Below are 15,680 nucleotides of genomic sequence, written 5' to 3' on the forward strand. Positions count from 1 at the left end.
AAAAACTTCCTAAGGCTCACTATAATGTTTATTTTCCATCACCCAGAACCATAGCTAAACTGGCAGACTGAGTGGTGGTACCTCGTTTCAACACTTGAGGTATTGGTATCGATCAAGTTAACCCAAAATAATAATAATAATAATAATAATAATAATAGTGTTTATTTTCCACCTTATAAGGTCAAATAAACCCAGCTGAATCAGCTTAATCCAAAACTTTTATGCCCCGCAGGAAGTTTTTATGATCATTAACCACTGTTTCCTGTGGTATAGTTCACTAGATCTGTTTTATTTTTGCTCATCCCTAAAATGATCTAGAAAAATGGATGGACGGTATGGATATAGAGTACATATATTATGGTGCCCACAGTAAAATAGGGTGAGTCACATATGCAATTAATTAAAACGAGTTTAGCATAGCCCCATCGTTCTTTATGACAAATCCACTCAGTAATATCTACACCGTTCATATATTTTTAGAGATCATTTTGGAGCATTTTCCAAAAAATGAATCATATCTCGCATCAATATGGGAAGCGGATTGGCTGGTGTACCACACACCAGCTATATAGCTGCTGTAGTTACGTGTCGTGCGAAGACGAGCACTGACGCTCCTCGAGCTCCCAGTTGTACGAACGGTTCAAAGGAGATCAAAGTTACATGGCCCCACAGCAATGTATTTATTATATCTATACCGTTCATGTATTTTTAGAGATCATTTTGGAGCATTTTCCAAAAAATGAATCATATCTAAAGATCATGTGGACCACACCAAAAATAGTAGCGGAGATAATGATTTTCACAGTTAAACAATTCGTAGGGCCCACCATAACGTTTATTTTCCATCCAATCTGTTCATCAGGTCAAAAATACCTGAATGAAGACGAAAAACAAATTTCATATTGATCCAAAACTTCTGTGACCCCAAAAAAGATTTCAATGGTAGAAGTTCAATCTCCCACTGTTTTTACAGTGTGGTCCACTTGATAGTTATATCTGTCTTATTTTTCGTCTCAAGCCTTAAGACGAGCTCGCCAAATGGATGAACGGTTTGGATATAACACATACCTATTGATCAGACCCACAGAACTTGCTGACATCTATACAGCAGCTATGTAGCCGGTGTGAGGTACACAAGCCAATCCGCTTCCGAGAAAGCCAACCTGATTTATTTATTTTTTTTTATTTTTTTTTGAGCCAGATGATCTGGAGAGTATGGGGAACATTATCAAACGCTCGGATCATGCACACACGTAACATTTTGGCACACGTGCTGGCGTGTACATTAGCAAAGATGTACACGCGTGTGCGCTTAGCAAACCTCAACATCGTGTGGTTGCTACTTTCTGTGGCCCATTTTATCTTTTGGAATCTGGACCACTAAATGGTGGGACACGCAACTCTAAAATACCATATTTCCAAAAGCAGGCCAGCAATCTTGGGAGCGGATTCGTACAGGTCGGGGCAACACCTAGCTCAGAAAGGCCATGATCGTGGGGCCCACCTTGATGTATGCACTGTTTATCCACACCATCCATCCGTTCCGCAAAATCATTTTGCATGGGCCCCAAAAAAAAATGAAGCAGATCCAAATCTAAGGTGATCCACACCACAGGAAGCAATGGTGATTGACCATCAAAAACCAGTGGGCCACAAGAGTTTTGGATCAAGCTGGAATTTGTGTTTTCCCTTTATCTAGGTCTTTGTTACCATACCAACAGGTTAGATGGCAAATAAACATTACGGTGGGCCCTAGGAAGTTTCTGTAGTGTGGCCCACCTGAGGATTTGGATCTACTTCATTTTGGCTCTCATGCCCTAAAATGAGCTGGCAAATGTGGATGGTGTGGATATACAACACATACATCAAGGTGGGCCCCACAGTCATGGCCTGAACTCGCAGCAATCTCAAACCTTCAATTGCAGGAACTGAAGAGCTGCATTTCTGGACGTGTTAAGAGCCTTTGGTACCCGTCCAACTCGTCCGAGTTGACTCGGATTCAGACGAGTCTCGACTCAGCTCAAGACAGGACTGAGTCACGAGTCTTAAATCCATACAACCACTAGAGAGATGACTTGATAATGGAGTGCAATTTCCATCATAGATGGACAGCCATTCTCGGCCGTCGATCAGTAGGGGCAACGAACTGAAGGTGGTGAAGAAGACTTCATAAAGATACAGTTCCTTTGCAGCTACAGATCTGATAAAATCCAAAATGACAAACAGTTCTATGAAGAACAACAGTTCAAAATGAAGAAAGATAAAAGTACAGATATCTAGAATACAACCAGATCACATCTCATTGCCTGAAATGTTTTCGAACCTATCTTCGTCGGACAGAGAAGTGCGGGATGAATCGAAATGCCCACCGATTGGGAAAATCGAGCACGGATGCCGGAAACCCGAACTTGAGCTCGACTCGAGTATTGGGTGAGTGAGCACTATCTCTGGCTTTGAATGTGTGCCCGTGCTCCGCTGCCTCTTGACAGGCCATTCGCCCCTCGGGCTCTCGGCGGGGGATGCAACCCGACAGCCGGAGTCGGGTGTCAGCGGTTCATGGTGGGATGAGGACTCATTGTGGGAGAGGGTCATGTTGGGCCCTTTGGCCACACGTTCCTTTGCAAGCTTGTCTTGGAGAGGGGACTCCGAGGTGGGCGCTGGGGTAGATGGGTCGGTCTTGGTGTCAGATTCCGGGCACTGGTCGCCTGAGGCAGGTGCTGGGGTCCCGGTACCTGGCGCTTCGGAAAGCACGCCGCTGCGCCGCTGCTGTTCTTCGATGATTTTCTTCAGGTACTTACCTTGAGCTTCTATCCGGAGCTGCAGCTGCCGTTGGACCTATCGGTTTGAAATTTCAAAAATTTGAACGTTAGGAACACTAGTAATTTTTTATAATCTATGGCCCACTTGCACTACAAGATATCATTGAAAGAGAAGGATTGGAGAGAGATGCATTACTACAAACAACAGAAATATTACCACCTCTGACCAGAAAAATACAGTGGTCACTCACATATACATCTATCCAGACCATCCAAATTTTAGAGCACGTTGTGGATGGGGAATAGCTTGAAAATCATTCTCACCAAGCAATCCTAACCACAAAGTTGGTGGGGCCATCGAATTGATGGTTATAAACAAAATAGTGCATGATCTAAATTCAACAGGTAAAATCTGATGCTTACAGTAATTTTCGGAGTGAAATATCTGGCTTATGCACCATATTATCCACTTGGTTCAGCAATTTGGATGGTCTAGATTACCATACAACCCTGCCATGTGTGTGGTGGATGGGTTAAAAAAAATGGTGGGGAACCATGGCAGGTGTCTGGCCCCAAAATCATAAGATAATCATAAAGATTCTAAACTAACAGGCGCCCAAAGTAGTAGCTTCATGCTTATACATAAAGATTCAATAGCGGTAACGGTACAATATGGCTGCTACGGCCTCCGCCCCCATAACAGATGTTACGGCCTTTTTTAAAAAACTGGATCAGAGGCCCATAACAGCCATCACAGACCATTTTTTCCATAACGGGCTTTTATGGACCCATAATACGCAACAGTTCCTGTCGTTAATGCATCCTGATCACATGCATCTTCTGAATGGATTGGATCGCATATGAAAAAGGTGGGCCCATAGATTATCTGAAAGGTTTTTAACGGTGGGCATACCAACTGTTCCCTCTGGTGTGGCCCACCTGAGTTTTGGATTGGCCTGATAGTTGGCAGCAAAGGAAAACATGAGAGGGCACACCTGATAAATGTATTAGATGTGATTTTCATATCAGTGGGCCCCAGAATTTTTTTTTTTTGGATTCCACAAATCCAGGTGCCCAAAGACAATTTCTGAATTCCATAGTATCGAAAGTTCAGGTTGCCAAACAACTGACAGAATTCATATCCCAAGGATTTCTGATCCTGGATCTGAATTCTTAAGAAATAATCCAAATCCAAGCCACCAAATCGAGACTTTGAGTTATATGGGGCTTTTCTTTGAATTTTGAGTATTCATAAGAAATGAACTTATCACAGCAACATTTTATTTCGTCAGGAAGATTATTTTTTCTCTTCTAGCTTGAGACTACTTTGGGATTGAAAATAAAGGATGCAAATCAAATTATCTATTTTGTTACACATAACAACCTATCCATCTCAAGAAAGAGAACTGATCACCTACAACTGGAAGTACGTTATGACATATACTTTCTCCAACTTCAGAATTCTTGGTTCCAAATGCTAATAAAAATGGGTTTACGGTGAAGTTAACCTATGGCCAGTTGCAGGTGATCAAGACTTAAGAATCATTGCTATTATTTTTTACGCACTGGTATGAAATATGCAGTGTTAAGTAGAGAGAAACTTGCCTCTAGTTGCTCATGCAGCCGTTTCTGCACCTCCATCTGCAGCTTCAGCGCTTCCGTTATTTGCATTCCGCTGATTACAAAGATAAATAGCCCTCTGATCAGATCATTATCCGTTGAATAACTGGTACGATACACACGCCAGAATTTTCGAGAAAAAAATAAGAAGAAACAGATGGCATTGCAAGGAAGATGAAAAAAACACAAGTGGCAAGATGATTTTTTCACAGAAACTGCCCTAAGGAGATTTAGAAGCTCGCTTACAAAAGCCGCTACTTGTCTCCAACATTTTTGAACGGAAGACATGAAAAGTGAACAAGTGTACTATTGAAGCCCAGGAGATCACATAGGCAACAAATTTTAACCTAAGAAGCTTTAGACGCTGATTACAAAGAGAAGTAACCCTCCGATCAGATCATTATCCATTGAAATAATTGGTACGTTACACAGACACCAGAATTTCTTAGAGAAAAAAAAGAAAAGAAAAGAAAAAAGCAGATGGTATTGTACGAAAGATGAAGGAAAAAAAAACCAAGTGGTGAGATGACTTTTTCACAGAAACTGCCCCTAAGGAGATTCAGAAGCCCACACTTATAAAAGCCACTGCTTGTCTCTAACATTTTTTAATGGAGGACATGAAAAGCGAATCAGTGTACTATCGAAGCCCAAGAGATCACATAGGCAACAATTTTTAACCTATGAAGTTGTAGACGCAGAGATGCTCATGGAAATAGGAATATCTGACAGCATGTCCTCAGGAAACCTAACACTCTGTTGGGTATGATAAATGCCAGAAGATGTCATCATTGCTCAACTTCTCATGCATACCAGCCTAGGAAGGAGGGATTTTTGAAATCTTAGCATGGTTTTAATAGCATGGTTTTAAAATCATTTGAGATTTTGAATCAGTCTGCCAAGTTATCATGCAATGGGGATATGAGGGGACATCCCTCACGGTAATTTTTCCTGAAAAGTGACAGAAAATAAAGAAAAGGGGCAGGTCCTTGTTAGGGAAAAACTGCATGGGCTGACATTTCAATGTTTCTCAGTCCCCTGACCCAACCTAGGTACATTGCAGAGTAATGCCCCATCCCTCCTTTTCATTGCTCAGTAGCCAAGTACTTTTTTTCTTTTCACCCCCCCTAATTCACAAGGTGAAATCTGAAGCAGTTTTAAGCATCGATTACAACATTAGCACCATGGTGTTGATTTTAAGAGTTGAATTTGAATTAGACAACTCAAGAAGAAAAAAATTCTACTCACGAAGTGCCATCCAAGCTGGAAAACAAATCGCCTGATTCTTTCTTGTCGGCCTTTGCCCCTGCATAAACAAAAACACCAGTAAATTATACTTCGGTGAAGAGCTATTCACAGCCATTTTACATTATTCGTCTAGAGAAAATTTAGAACACTCATCACATTATTTTACTCGACATATCATTGGCTTTTTTCTTCTCCTTTTTTTCTTGGGTCAAGTATGACAAATGTTTATGAGATCAAAACTGGTCATCGTACAAGCAACAACTTGGACTAGCCATATACAAAAATTCACACAATTAGACAATCCTAACCCTTAAAGTGGAGGCTATTTTAGGAAAATATGGATTGCCTTAGTTAACTCTTTAAAAATCATCCATTTCTTCCCCGAAAAGTCATCCAATATCAGAAAGGATTCTCCAATCAGTGTATTTTTCTACATGGCTCATCCGAGATGGCTTACCCGAACGACTCTGATCTTGTGCAATTTGCCAAATGCACAGAAAGAGAGCTACTGACAAGTTACAGGGGGGGGAAGGCAGCAACCAGTATAGTCCAGCCAATTTCCCACTATACAAGCGCAGCTGCTTGTTTCAGCCAATTTGATTTTGTAACTCAATAAGGGACTCAAAATGGGTTCATCTCATTTTAGTTAATATATATTTATGATAACTAAAACGGAATTATGTATCAGAGGTCATGATCTCTAATATATAATTATGATAAACTAAAATGAGATTAACTCATCTTCAGTCATACACCAAACAGGCCCTAAACTATTAACTCATTGACGTTATTGTCTGTAGCATTTCAGCTTAACCTACCATCAGATGAAGAATCGGGAAGGTATTTTGCAAGTCGATATTTCTGGATGCACCACAGAAATGGAGTTATAAAAGAATTGCAATAGTAGAATAAATAGGATGTTGAAGAAGAAAAATGCTTCTTGAAAAGAAGATTTTGGTTAGAAGGGAATACCTGTAGGTGGCTTTTGACATGGTATATAGTCAGACCTTGTACACCCATGACTCTGAGAACACCTTTAGGTGTAGCTCCTGTAAATGAGAGAGAGAGAGAGAGAGAGAGAGAGAGAGAGACGACCAATCAGAAAAAAGAAAGGAAGATGAACGAGAAACGCACAACTGCATACACACATTTACAGACAAGGTATAGCTAAGGCATTGTTTGGAAAGGAGGAATAATTTGGAAGATTCAAAAAAAAAAGATAGTGGTATTTGCCAGCAACAAATTGAGCCGTATCTTGCTGGGGGGTTTCGCTTGCACATGCTAGGATTTGACCTTTTGGACACACACACACACACACACACACACACACAATATATATATATATATATATATATATATATATATATATATATATATATATATATATATCTCGTAGATCTCCTGGCTTGTTTCTCTGGAGTACAAAAAGTAAGCATGGTGTCCTTATGAACATAGAGTCTTAGTTATAGTGCAGATATGCATTGCACTCTACAGTCACTACTTAAATGGCCTGACATGCATTTGAGATATGCTTCTGTTTTGGAAGTGGTGAAACCCCATTCTACATAGAGTGGCATGGAGAATGCCCATCAAACAGGCTTGCAATGGCAAGTTCAATGTGGCAAGCGGCTGAATTGGGCACAATCACCATCCAGTCAATGGTCGATCAGCTCGTTCAATTATGGAGATTTCCAAAAGCACCCCAACATTCAACAGCATAGATTGAAGACACCAGTGACTCAAACAAACAGAGTCGAGGGTGACTTGTCCGATTTGGGTAATATTTCCAATTGTGGCTCATGGGCCCAAACCGGATCACACTCGACCAAGTTCAAGTCGTATCTGACTCAAACAAATCAGCAATCCATGTTCTACAGATGTGATGGGGCTTAAAACTCTAGCCCCAATCAAGCTTTACAAGTTTTGAAAACATGGGTAGCAGTTTGACTTTTGAGTACTCGGCAGAATATAGACCATTGCTGAATACTTTTGATGATCATCTGTTTGCAGGCCACCAGACAAAGGTTAGAATTTTCCAATTGGAGAGATTGTTAAGGCACAGTTCGTTCATGGTGGAGCCCATCTGTTCAATGGTCTGGAATCTGGATCAGAAAACCTTGTGCCCCACTTATACACATAGAGGACCCAAGAATACCGTTTATAACCTCAGTCAAGGATCATACAATTCCTCTTCACTTTTGCACCAATGTGGCAACATATTACTATACCACTGGCATCAGATAAAATATCAGGATGGTTTTGATATTGGACGTGTTTTGAGAGAAGGTAAACTGTACAATAATTGTTTCATGAAATAAACAGCAGCACTTCCTCAAGATCATGAGGCTGTTGATAGTTAAGATTATTTGTGTTAATTTCATTTTCTGGATTCACATTGTTCACAGTTTTCCAACAATAAGTTTGACCAAGCAGGATTGTGATCAGTAGTACTCACTGTCTGGTCCACCCAGTTGGGCCACAGCATCCACAAAACGTTCATGAAGCTCATTTGTCCACCGCAGCCGCTGCCGTGAGGCTAAACTAGCATTGCTGATATTGTTTCCGCCACCGCCTTGGGCCATAGCATTAGCACCACTGTCTAATTGCTGGCTGTGAGCTAATGGATTGCTGTGAACCAAACTTGTACTAGAGACCGCTTTCGGGTGATACATTTATCATTACCTACAAACATAATAACAAAGATTCAAATCCATGAAGGAAGAAAATATCAGGAAATAGTTATCACATGCTAAGCAGTACAAGGTGCCATGTCTTATCACTTTGACTTCCTTTTTTATATTGAACACAACTGAGCTATAAAAAAAGGCAGAGATGTATAGAATGTTAGATGTCCAATGATCGCTGATCAGAATGGAAAAGGCTGCAATTAATCATATTAACTGAAAATAACCAAATTGTGTACTTAAGAATGCACTGAAATGGCCCCCTCAAGCGTGGGGCAGTCTCATATTGAATCATGAATGTAGAGGCGCCAAGCATGGGGCCTAGTATCAAATTTGAATCATGAATGTAGAGGTTAAGGTGTGTTAAAACGTGGATGCATAGATTCCTCAGGGAAAGAAAAGGGTAGCATGAATCAATAAACAAGTCTCGTAAACATATGAAAGTAGCATGTTCACCAAAATGGATTGCAACCGTCCTTTTTCATTGATAAGTTTATCACCAAGCAAAGATGCATGAGATTCCCTAGTTGAATGCAGAACATCTCAATTTTCTTCTAAACAACAAGTAAATAGAAAGAAACAAGCCACATTTAAGAAGCTACACTGGCAAGTCATTTACGGGTCTGCACCCATGATCCGCATCTAAGCCAACAAGTTACAGGAAATCACAAAAAGAACTTTGTTAAAAATATAAAATAAAACAAGGGTAACAACTAACAAGCCTGTCCTCCTCTTCCAACCATCTGATGAACAATCAATGATCCTCCACTGATAGTTGTAGAATAAAATGAGATCTAAATCCCAAAGCTTGTCTTTCTGCCACAATCTATGCTAAATCAACATATCAAAACCTGGATAAGCCACCCATGGAAAAAAGTAGAGAACAGGCCAGCATCATAAAGCACTAGTGGTGGCCCAAGGTATTCCGTAACAATAACGGTGGCCGAAACAGCCACCCCCGTTACCATTACAATACGTGTCGTAATGGCTGTTACAGCCCCCGTAATGGCCGTTATGGTTTCTTTTTTATTAGAAGGAAAAAATCCAAAAAACCTATTCTGCCTGTAACGTTGAAAAAAAAATCCGAAAAACCTGTATCTACCCCGCAATAAACCATTACAGGGCTGTTATGACCTTTACAAAAGGCGTAACAGGCTGTTAATGGCGATTACAGATCATTTTTTGCATAACAACTGTTACAACCCCGTAACGTGCAACGGTTGCCATCATTATTCATTACCTTTACGTAACAGCCTTTATGGCACACCATGAGCGGCACACATTCTCTAAGGAGAACATGAAATCTGCTTATAAACACCCAAAGGACAGGCTCCAACCACCTGGATGATGAGTGTTTGGAGCAAGGTGTTCCAAAATGGTAACGGTGGCCGTAACGGTCACCACTGTTACCGTTATGATACAGGCCATTACGGCCCTTTTTGTTTTTTGCAAAAAAAAAAAAAAGAACAGTCACATGACCGTTATGGCCTGTTTTTTCTATAACGGCCATTTTGACCTCGTAACGCGTAATAGTCAGTTATGACCATTACGTAACGGCCGTTACATAACTGATTTTGAATACCTTGGTTTGGAGTGAATCTCATGATGAACATAGGAACTCATCGGGAGATTGAACATACTTATTTAACAATCCCACTCAAACACACATTCGATAGGTCCTATATGAGAAAATGAAAGAACATCCTCTTTGTGAATGCCTCCACATGCATCATGGATTTCTCCTCACCAAGTATAGAAATTCATAGCACCATGGCTTCCATCTGTTAGAACTCTGAAGAACATTCTCTACTCCAAACAACAACAACAAGAAGATTCCAAGCTCATCGTTGATGCAAATGGATGGCCATTATATCTTTTCTTTTGGGCTAGTTTTATTTTATTTTATTTTTCATGAATTTTTATTTTTTTTAAATGGTTTTGTTGGATAAGTAGGGTTACTAAGTGATTTCATATTGCTTTAATTGGGTCTCAACAAAAGAGGGGTTGTAAAGAAAGCAAGGGACTTTTTGACATTTTAGTTTTGTGTTTGAGAGGGCTCTTGTCTAGAGAGTGAGGTTGGAAGGGAACTTGTATCCATCCACCATAGTGAAATCTTGCCATTTCTCTCTCCTTCCATTATCTTCTTGTATTTCTATTCTCTCAACCCTATTTGCATTAATCGTCCCCCATAAAGAGGTAATATGATAGATGTCAAGCTTCTAGATTGCCTAGGCAAGCTAACTCCACATTGATACGGCAATGACCCAGGAAATGGATGAACGTCTGTCCAAGGAAATGCATATGGATGAAGACCTCTCTTCTTCATATTCTAGCACAATGGATGAGATCTTGATGTGACCAAACAAAAGACAAGTTACGTTACTAGCTAGCACTGTTACCCAAAACGCTTCAAACTAGAACCGACATTCCGTGCAAGATTAAAACTGCCCATTATCCTCACCTTGAACATAATCAAAAGAATGAGCGGGACACAAACTTTCTTGATGGAACAAACCAGAAATGAATGTGAAAACAGTAACCTCAAATCCAATGAGTTCAATCAAGATTAAAACTGCCCATTATCCTCACCTTGAACATAATCAAAAGAATGAGCGGGACACAAACTTTCTTGATGGAACAAACCAGAAATGAATGTGAAACCAGTAACCTCAAATCCAATGAGTTCAATCAATGCCAGCCAGCCATCTTCACCAAACAGATCTTAACATTACTATGTAGCATCTTCATAATGGCAGAAACTTAAGTGTAGAGTACAAATCAGAAAATCATAAACACCAATAATTTCCACGAGGATTGAGATATCATTATACCTCCATCAAATTCGAAGGAATCCTCATTTTCCAGGAATTCAAACCCTAAAACTCTAGCTCCACACACACACACACACACAACCTCAGAGTCTCCCAAAACAGAATTTTGATTCAAAAGATAGCATCAACCACAGACAGAGAGCTAATGAATGTCCGCAATGTTTCCATAGGTTTGCACAAATCTAAAAGAACAACCTCAAATACACAGCTTCCAAGAAATTTGGACAAAAACCCCAAGAACTGTAAATAATACAACCTCAGCATCTCCGTATGCAGAATTTTGATTCCAATGAGAACAACCACAGATACAAAGGCCTAAAGATCCTCCAGAATGATACCATGGTTTGGCAGATATGTAGAAACCAATCACAGATACATGCATAACAGCCCTTAGATTGCTGACCATAATGAGCAATATAATAAAGTCTAAGGGTAGCAATCAAACAGACAAGGCATTAACTTAATAACAATAGAACATCACTCTATTAGTAAAAATGGAAAATACTAGGAATGTTGCTTCTTAACAAATAGTAAAAGAAAATAACATCAAAACAAGCCACCAAAGAGATATAAGAAAGTTGATTATTACCAACTCACAAACAACAAAAAGAAAGGGGTAACCATAATTAAAATTTTAATGATCCTTAAGTGGAAGGATTTTACATGTGGTGGCATACTTTTCTATTAAGAGAAGGAGATGGAACTTCTAGTTGTTCTTGAATATACAGATTTGGAACTTTACCATTACTATTTCTGAAACAGAAGAAAACCCATTGGTGAAATTTTGAGTCCTTAAATGGAGGCAAGCTGTATACTCAGTTTCATCAGTAGTACTACTTAAATGCTAGGATAGGTTACTTCTTTTGGAAAGATAGGGAAGATCAACCTTAGACCTCTGATATTCCCAGTTCTTTAATGTGGGTGTTATTGGTTTCAATCATTACCATTTCACAAATAGAAAACAGAAACATATAGAGAAAAATATGAAATTCCTAAACTAGGGAAGGAAGAAAACCATTCTACATTCTAGAAGAACTGAACTTTTCTGGAAAGATATGAGGATATTTACTCTACAGTTCTCATTTTCCCAGTTCCTGATTTGGGATTAGGGGTCTTTGATCATTAGCATTACACAAATGGGAAAACAAAAAACAGACAAGAACAAAAAAAAAATCTGAAAATCCTGAAAGGAAGGAAATAAAACAATTCCTACATTTCCTAGAACATGAAGAAATCACAGCCCATGAGCTGACCTTGCAATACCTTCTCATAGCACAGAAAACAAAACCATGTTACTAAAAATAGAAACCAACAATTACATCTCAAAGGATGCAGTTATACTCGTCTTGTATTTGTCTCGTAAAGAAACCCACAAAACCATTAAAAACATACAATTTGAAGAAGCCAACCCAATCACAATTTCTTCAAAATATAAAATCGCTACCAGAGTCATCATCATTATAGCCCTGTCCCAGTTATTTCAGATTGCCAATTCTCCAAAATACAAAACAATAATAGCAATAATAATAATTATTATTATTACATTATTATCAACATGGCCACCACTATTTACACCCATCGAATTGATTTCCATGCACCCATGGAATTGAAATAGAACAATGTATAACGTTTCAATCCTAGAAGGGACAATGGGAGTGTGCAAATCAATGGGGGTGGGTGAAGATATCAATTCCCTGGTAATAATAGTAGTCAACAACAACAATGATAATAAGATTGTGTATTTGTAAAAAGGATGTTGATGACAAAAAAAAAAAAAAAAAAGACAAGCAAAACACAACAATCATTCGCCCAAAATTCCTAAAAGGGTAAAAAGAAAAAAGAAAAAAGAAACACGCAGCTTCTAGTTCATGATGCGGGGCTTGGGTCCTTAATCAATTGCCATTTCACAAACTGAGGGGAAAAAAAGAGAGGAGAGAGATAAAACATTATACTAAAATTAGGAACCTGCAATTACATCATACTAACTCCTCAAAAGTCCAAAAATCCCATAATTACAAATAATAATAGCAACTATTATTATTATCATTATTAGATAAATAAATACTAAGTGGACAAAACCGAACTGAAAACCAGTCATCATTCCACAAAATTACAAAGACAAAAAACCTTGAATTTGGTTCTGTCTCTAATAACTACCAGTCCACAAAAAAAAAAAACACAACAACAACAACGAGAAAAACAAAACACATTTCACTAAAAATAGAAAAAAAATCTTCAATTACATCACAACGTAAATGAAACTGGATCTCATAAACACATCTCCAAAATACCCATAAATACATAAACATCCAAAAACCAAATAATGATTTCTCAAAATTTAAAAAAATAATAATTTTTTTTAAAAAAAAAAAACCCCCAAAACCCAAAACTCGAACAGAATCCATCACCAAACACATAACCAATCAACATGAGGAAAAAAGGAAGGAGAAAAGAAAATACCAAATATCCAATTTTTGCAGAATCCTTCGATTCCGGACCTGTCCAAACAACAAGAATCACGATTTTCAGAGACTTTGCAGAAAAGGATCACTGAAATTCCAACAAAAATCCAACAAATGAAAAAAAATAAAAAAATACCCAAATCAAGAATCCTTGCAATCTTCGAAATCCCCACCTGCCCAAACAACAAGAACTCAAATTTTCAGGGATGTTGCCTAAAGGGGCCGCTGAAATTCCAACAAAAAATCCAATAAATGAGGAAAGTAAAAAAATACACAAATCAAGATTCCCTCTAATCTTCGAAATCTCCACCTGCCCAAACACCAACAAACACGAATTTTCTGAGATTCTGCATAAAAAGGGTCGCTGAAATTTCCCACAAAAATCAAATAAAATGAAAAAAAAAAAGAAAAATACCCAGTCAAAAATATCCGTCAAAGTCTCCAAATTTCCACCTCTTCAGACAGTAAAACGGAAAAAGAGCTCAGATTGACTGAGGAAAAAAGGTCTTTGAAGAGAGAGAGAGTATGATATTTTTTTAAAATTTTCGTTAGGCGTCTGAAATGAGTCTTAAATTTACATGAAATTCAACAGCCAACCAATCATAGTTTTTAGAGTCTTCCTCTACGTAAAATGGAAATGGATTTTTAAAAGAGAAAATCACTAATAATCTTGCAGAGAATGTAAATCCATACACATTCACAGAAAATTTGTATGTTTGGCATATATTTCCTACAATCTAAACCGTTCAAATCGTGTAAGCCACCTTGAATGTCTATATTCCTAAAAAATATCGTTTTCCATTGAATTTGGACCATTGATCCTTTGTATTTGGGACCATGAACGTGATGATCAGCATTCTCTTACGTTGGGAATGTGGACCCTACTAATTAGTTGGGAAGAGCTTCTGTTAAAACTGAGTGGAGAATGGAGAATTCTTACCTCCGGTAAATGGACCATTTTGACCTTCCATTTGATGGACGCCATTGAAGAAGTTACCGGCAATCTTTTAATGTAGAATTTTAAATATTTATCATCCATAACCTGTCCCACAATTTCAACGGTATAGATTTATATACAGTCTCACCGTGTGCACTTTCTAGGGGACGAGCATGAAGTTTTGTACTGCCCGAGTATAAAATAACTCCAAATGTTTTTAACGCTGCCCGCGGGCAGGTTCTCGGGATGGTTGGGAAGCGGATTTCATCCTTCCCTCGCCTGGATGGAATCGGTCCAGACAGGGGTTACCTGGGGCTTAGTGTGATGAATGGTTTTATCCACGCCGTTCATCAATTTTTTTCAGATCATTGTAAGTATATGAGTCTAAAAATGAAGCAGATCTAACGTCAAATACCATACGGTGGATATTGAATCTCACCATTAAAAACTTCATGGGGCCATAAAAGTATTAGATCAAAATGATTTTTTTTTAAATATTTTATTTCTCTTCATCCAGGTCTATGTGACCTAATGAACAGTTTGGATGGCATATAAACATCACTTTGAGCCCCTAAGAAGGTTTCAACAGTGCATGTTATTATCACAGCAGTTTCCTCTGGTGTGGTCTTCTTGACGCTTGGATCAATCTCGTTTTTCATCTCATAAAATAAAATGATATGTAAAAATGTATGAACGGCGTAGATCAAAACCATACATAAAGGTGGACCCCAGAGCTCCCCTGTCTGGACCGATTTCAGTCGAGGTAGGGACAGGACCCAGTCCGCTGCCGATGGTTGGGAGCTTACTGGTGTGTCCGGGCTGCCGCGGTCTATGCAGATGAACCGGCTACCTGAACCGGGTCGAACGGAATATTCGCGAGATATTCCGTTTAAAAAATCACGATTTTTTCGTCTGTTAGCGCTAATAATAATGGATTATTCGTTCGTTATCGTCGTCTTGTCCCCCACCCAGTGACGCACGATTCTGTCGTGTTGCACACGTGTGCAAATCCAAACCGTTCATCTCGTGGGCCATACATCCAACTGATCCGACCCGCTGGATTCGAGGAAGGGGTTGATCATAACTCATCTCGCAATTTGTTGTTTAGATGGTAATTCTGAACCGTCTATCTGTGAGCCCTG

General features: G+C 39.0%; 1 protein-coding gene across 1 annotated transcript; it reads right to left on the reverse strand.

Annotated features, from left to right (window-relative positions):
* Nucleotides 1–2,147: 2,147 nt before the first annotated feature.
* Nucleotides 2,148–14,167, reverse strand: LOC131257756 (myb family transcription factor PHL7). Its single transcript, XM_058258606.1, has 10 exons — nucleotides 14,017–14,167; nucleotides 13,875–13,911; nucleotides 13,738–13,774; nucleotides 13,600–13,637; nucleotides 8,080–8,306; nucleotides 6,597–6,673; nucleotides 6,443–6,485; nucleotides 5,625–5,682; nucleotides 4,365–4,434; nucleotides 2,148–2,835 (listed from the first exon to the last, which is right to left on the reverse strand). Exons 5-10 carry the CDS (start codon nucleotides 8,294–8,296, stop codon nucleotides 2,293–2,295), a joined length of 1,008 nt encoding a protein of 335 aa, XP_058114589.1. The 5' UTR covers nucleotides 8,297–8,306; nucleotides 13,600–13,637; nucleotides 13,738–13,774; nucleotides 13,875–13,911; nucleotides 14,017–14,167; the 3' UTR covers nucleotides 2,148–2,292.
* Between the last annotated feature and the right edge of the window lie 1,513 nt (nucleotides 14,168–15,680).

The sequence above is a fragment of the Magnolia sinica genome, chromosome 10, assembly GCF_029962835.1.
Source record: "Magnolia sinica isolate HGM2019 chromosome 10, MsV1, whole genome shotgun sequence".
Lineage (NCBI taxonomy): Eukaryota > Viridiplantae > Streptophyta > Magnoliopsida > Magnoliales > Magnoliaceae > Magnolia > Magnolia sinica.